This window comes from Gadus chalcogrammus, chromosome 14, assembly GCF_026213295.1.
Source record: "Gadus chalcogrammus isolate NIFS_2021 chromosome 14, NIFS_Gcha_1.0, whole genome shotgun sequence".
NCBI lineage: Eukaryota > Metazoa > Chordata > Actinopteri > Gadiformes > Gadidae > Gadus > Gadus chalcogrammus.
Genome location: NC_079425.1, coordinates 4,151,852 through 4,157,851, shown reverse-complemented (window position 1 = coordinate 4,157,851; position 6,000 = coordinate 4,151,852). Strand labels below are relative to the sequence as shown.

At 47.7% G+C, this 6,000-nt stretch overlaps 1 protein-coding gene across 1 annotated transcript in view; it reads left to right on the top strand.

The window, feature by feature from the left end:
• Positions 1–935: 935 nt before the first annotated feature.
• LOC130403193 (insulin-like growth factor 1 receptor) overlaps positions 936–6,000 on the top strand; it is a 44,224-nt gene continuing 39,159 nt past the window's right edge. Inside the window, exon 1 of the mRNA XM_056607408.1 lies at positions 936–2,003. Within this exon, the coding sequence (XP_056463383.1) occupies positions 1,886–2,003 (118 nt within the window). The 5' untranslated portion in view covers positions 936–1,885. The remainder of the gene's footprint in view (positions 2,004–6,000) is intronic.

The window sequence follows — 6,000 nt, the reverse complement described above, 5'->3', positions numbered from 1 at the left end:
TCTTGGAATTGGTATCCATTATTATCAATTTTATTTTCTGCTCTTCTCTTCAAACAAACCAATAAAAAGTAAAGAAATAAAGAAAAGACAAATATTATGTCTCCTCCGTTTCGGACACTAAGGGCGTGTTCACACAGGCAGTTTTTTAATATTATATTAGCGCTTCCCCGGGATACCGAAGATAGGCGGTAGAGTGCCATCTCTCTGCCCTCCTCCGTGAAATGAGCAAACCGTCTGCAATGACTGCACACAAACACACACACACACACACACACACACACACACACACACACACACACACACACACACACACACACACACACACACACACACACACACACACACACACATATAGTTTTGTAGGTCATTGTTACGGTTGTGTTAATATTGGAATTCACAGCACATCTGCTTCAGAAGAACTATACCCTTCTGCATGGAGATTCTCCAACAAAGTGGAGAACCACCACTTCCTGAGATGTGTTATGTCATGCTGTGGAAGATAACAGTATCAGTCAGAATTAACTTCCAAAGACTGCAATGAGAGTTTGTAGGCCTACTCGACTACATCATAATTTTGCATTAACTTTAGCCATTTCATTTTCGTATATTTTCCTTCATATATATTTGTATGTATCTAGTATAGCCTACTATTTGAAATTTCGTTTGAGATAAATAAGTTATAACAATTATTTAAAATGTCTGCTATCGTGGATCAATACGTTAGCGTAAGGAGTGGACCCATCAAAAACACATTTCACAAACGCATTTTTTTGCAATCACAATTAGGTTGTTTCAGTCATTAATTTTAGTTGCTTGCCGTCGTTGTCATCTTGGTGAAGTAGTCGAGTAGTCGAGAAGAAATGAAGCTCTCCCGCGCGATTAGCCAGTGACGTCAGTGGGGGTGGCAAGTGGAATCACGTGACAGCACTTGGACGTTGGATGTCCATGTCCTACAAGCCGCAGCGAGACATTATAAAGTGGAGCGGTGCGACTGCTGCTTGTTTACAGCGCGGATCCCACGGTGTGCGGCGGGGAGTTCACAGCGCTCACAGCCGTCGACCAGCAGCATAACACAACCAGAGCCTCCAGCCCTCCACAACAGACCGCCTTGGATCATCACACGGCGAGTACACCTCAGCTTTAATACATTTCGCCATCGTCCATCCACGTTTTCCCTGTGAAACGAAGACGCAATTCGCCAGTGCGTGCAGGAACTAAAAAGGACCGAAGACGTCGGGTAGGCTGCTGGTGCTGAACACGTTATCCAGGACCTGACTGCGACGGGCAGATATTGGAGATTAACTGTGTGTGTCGGTGTGTGTTTCCGATGAGGAGGTTGTTTTCCCGTTCCTTCATGTGTTCCACGCACTACGGACCGTAGTCTGGCGATATCCAGACCTATTTACCCCGTTTTTTTTTTAATCGGTTGCCCGCTATTTTCAGCCTCTGCGAGGCTGGCATTTCAAGAAATGGAGTCGGAGGATGCGGTTGATCGCAAAGGGATTCGTGATGCGATTTTTTCGGCACCGTTTTTCGGTACCACGTCGTTCTGCCGCTAGCACACGAACGCGCCACGACTATGCCGATTAAAACAAGATTTATCGCCCGAAGGATAAATCGGTGATTTTCGCCGCGGATCGACGGAGCCTGCCGCTCTCTCTCCCCCAAGACATTCCACAGCAGCAGCACGAGACGAACACTGGGAGCTCGTGCGTGAGAGCCAGTTGAGCTAAGCTAAGCTAGCCGTGCTCCCCCCGTCCATAAGACCCGCTAGATCCACCGGGTCGCTGCTGAAGAACGACTCGTGTGTGTGCGTGTCTCTGCGCCCCCTCATCACATAGTAGCTATCCCGTGTGTACACACGCCTACGGCCCCGGTGAGGAGGATGAGTCGGCCGGGGACCAGGAGGTGTCTCACGGAGGGAGATCCGTTGACCTTGTTCTGCTGGCTCCTGCTGATCCTGGGTCTGTCCACGCGCTGCATTCGGCCCGCAAATGGAGAAAGTACGTATACGGTGTTTCACTGACGTCGGTTCCTATAGAAACTGACCTCCTGAGCCTTCTCCTGGTGACCGTGTGGTCATCCGCCGTGGTGGGATGCAGCGCTGCCACGATGGCCTTACGTTAGTTAATAGCGTCCAGTAGGCATGGAAACCTCCATGGCAGGGCTCGCCACTGGAGCGCGCACACACACACACACACACACACACACACACACACACACACACACACACACACACACACACACACACACACACACACACAGGAGCAATGCGGAATGCTGCATCTCTTCGAGAGCAACACTAATAGACCTAGATAGGGACGTAGTGGCGTTTCCTAACACAGCTTAGTGATTTCGTAGGACCATCTTTCTTTTGATGGACATGAAGGTTATCCTGGATGTGCCACTGCTTAACTGTAAAGTGATCTTACTCGCTATTCACTTTATTAATGGGCAGGGATATGGGAGACGTGTGTGTCTGTGTTCAGGGTTTGTACTTGTGCGCTATGGGTTGTGTATACAGTGTGTGTGTGTGTGTGTGTGTGTGTGTGATATTGAGAACGGAAGGTAGCAGGAAGCAGATTAACTCGCTGGTTCTTTGTGTTTTTGTTTTGATTCCTTCGTGTAATGTTTCCCCTGTCCAGGCAGACATCTTCTGGAGATCTGTGCTTTGGTTAAACAAAACAGTGCTGGGCTCAGGGTCACTGGTCGTAGGTGATCAGAGAGCAGGTGTTGTGTTCCCGACAGGGTCGTCCGTCCATCCATCCCCATCCCTTATCATCCACATTAGGTCGTCTCATAAGAACGATAGCCTAGCCCTAGAAGGTCAGGTTGTGTCCCCTAAAATTGATGTTAATACAGATTGACTCTGCAGCTTAAGGACAATGTAAGTCTTCTTCATCCTTGAACCTTCGCCATTCTTTAAACAAATATTTGGAGTGTTTTCAGGACAATTGTAGACATGATTTTTAGCTTATCCCCCCACCTCTCCCCCCCCGTCTCCTTTCCCGTCCATAATGAGAGGGTTGGCGAGTTTAAAATAGATCCAGCCTAAAGCTTTCTCCAGCACGGACAGAGGTGTTCCTGTTTGCCGGTGAAGAGTAAGGCTTCTGTCAGCGGACGGTGTGGGCCCCTAGCCTGCAGTCTGCGGCCCCTTGGCTCTGCAGCCCTTGGTTCTGTTGCTTGCCCTGCCCTGCATCTCTCTCCGCTGTCTTCAGTGTGTGTGTGTGTGTGTGTGTGTGTGTGGACACCCTGGCCTATATCGCTGGCTGCTTGTTTCCTTGTCTTTCTAGGAACGTTTTGTATGCAGGTACCCATGTGAGTAATAGTGACACGGATAGAGACTGATATGAAGGTTGGTGTTGTGCGACTTTTAAAAAATCCAAAGCAGCTGTGTTACCGCTGGTTGTCATGGTAAACTAAGGTAAACAAGCTCATGCCTAGCCAGTAGGACTGCTCTTCAAACGGCTCTTTGAAGCAAAATACTAAGATATATTGATTTCTAGAAATAAACATTTATAAAACGTTAAAGTTAAACCAAGGTCCACCGTTCAAACATGGCCAGCACTGCACAGCCTTGATGGCTGGGCTTTCAGACCAGAGACATGGCCAGGCGTTTCTTTGCAATTTTACTTTATGATTCGAACATAGCTGGAATGTTTGTTATGCTTGCTGTTCTTGTCCTATGATTGCTGCCTATCTAGGATGCCTCCTCACCAAGGAGACTCAGACATAACATAGCGGAGTCGATGAGGATGGGTGCACTGTTGTCTCTGATTTATGCTCAAGGCCTCCACCAAACTGCTCTCTAATCTCTCAGTAAGGCCACTTAGAACCACACATGGCCCACATCCTGGCACAGCAGTCCCCACTGTAGGCACAGAGCAGCCTAGAATCCATGTTCCCCAAGACTGTTGGATCCGCTCAGCCCAACAGTGGCCGATCCAGCAGCGGCGTAAAACAAAGCCCCATTCCTGTTCAGTCCACACACAGGCACATGACATACGAACCCAACCAGGAAGCAGGTGTAACCCCACACCTGGACCCAACCCCAGTAACTCCAGGGAAACAAAACTGGTGGATGACTGCTCGGAACAGGATCATTATCCAACATAATCTCATTCAGGCATTGAAAACTCGGGGGGGAAAGCCCTGGTTTGAAATGTGAGAGAGTACAGTAGTGGCGCTTCGTGTATTAATGTGGATATGAGGCGGTTATTACTTAGCACTCCTCTTGATGATTCTCTGCCGGGCTCTCGCGGAACTCTGCTCTTCCTGTTTCCGTTGTTGTTGACAATGAATGTTTTCCTGCATGGTGTGGTCCTTCGGGAGGGTCTGGCCTGGGAGCCTTTCTCTCATGGGGGGGGGGGATTTCTCCGGATCTGAGGTGTTAGGAAGGGCTTCAAAGCCAGGACGCCAGCAGGTTTTCCTGGTTATTCAGCTTGATAGGGGGGTCTGGTGTTGGGGTCTGAGGCCCCTCTAGTGTGTGTGTGTGTGTGTGTGTGTGTGTGTGTGTGTGTGTGTGTGTGTCGCTGAAGTGTGCTCCTGGGTTAGATGGTGACAGTGTTGAACTGCATGAACCTGGGTGACTGACTGCCCAAGGTTCTCCAACCTGTTATGCACACATTTTATGGTTTGTGCAGGCAAATGTAAATGTCCCGAAATATATGTTTCAGCAGGTTATCAGGCCTGGTGGAATATGCATCATGTGTGATGGGAACAGGTTTTGGAATAATTGGAACGCATGCAACGTCAAGAGTGTGTTTAGGGCAGCTGTTGTTGTGCTACAGCTTTCATCGTTTTTAGCTCCGGCCTGTATAACACTCGTAGGCAACCACCAATTTGGAAATCTCTTAAAGTGCAAGTCCTGAGTAAGCTTACCTCGAAACAAACTGAGTTGGCGATTCAGCTGTTGATAGCACTTGTTTCCAGGCAACCACTACTGGCGAAACCTTCCTCTATGATGGGCTCTGACTGAGCTCTGTGACCGGCTGTTCTTTTCAAGTGCGATTTCATAGATCTCCCTATTTCATATTAACTAATGTCAAGCATTTTCTTTGGTCAACATTTTTCTAAGTGTTTTTTGTTAAATCATTAAGTGATATTAGGCTTGAATGTCGTCTCTGTGATTACCGAGTGTGGGGTTGGGTACGGCGGGTCTAAGTGTTGTCCAGAGTATATTTTGCAGGAACTTCACACAGGTTATGTACTTACTACAGGAAATAGCCCCGACCTACTCTGTAATCAGTCCCGTCTGACGCTTTAGCGAGGCATGTGTCAACTTAAAGCCCCCATACAATTGATTTACTGTGAATATTATTTCTTAATAATCATCAAGCAATACTTTTTCTCACAAAAACATGTATGCGACACAACTATGTATATATTGCATATGAACCCACAGACAAATATTTAGTTCACTTACGACAATCATTGTCCCAAGCCCTCACCACAACCAGCCTATGGAAGCATACAGAGCGATGCCTACACATAGGATTATTATTATTACATTGACAGTCACCCTTGTGAACATCTGGGCCAAATGAAAGAAGATCTGATTGGAACTTTGTAATGGCATCCTGCAGACTTCTTTCCCCCCAAAGTAAAGATTGCGTCGTTATTAGAAATATGTGAAGACTGATGTTATGGAGGGGACTTGGGAGGGCTGAGGAGCTGTCTTCAGTCGAACGTCCCATGGTGCCGTGGCCCTGTGGTGTGTTTATGCATGCTGGTACATGCCTTGGCCACACTCTCTAATCAAGTCTCTTACCGTGAAGGGTCTCAGCTGATGCCTGTTGTAGATCATCAATGTAAACACCCTGCTAGCCTTCTGGGAGGATGCATGCTATGATGTTGAAGGATAATACCAGCGTAATACTGATGTGGAGGACAAAAACATTAGCTTTCAGCCGATGTTCCTGCGTCCCCCCCCCCCCCCCCCGACTCATCATATGGATGTCAACACATGTAGAGAATTCTTGGTCTATAGCCTTGGATGGG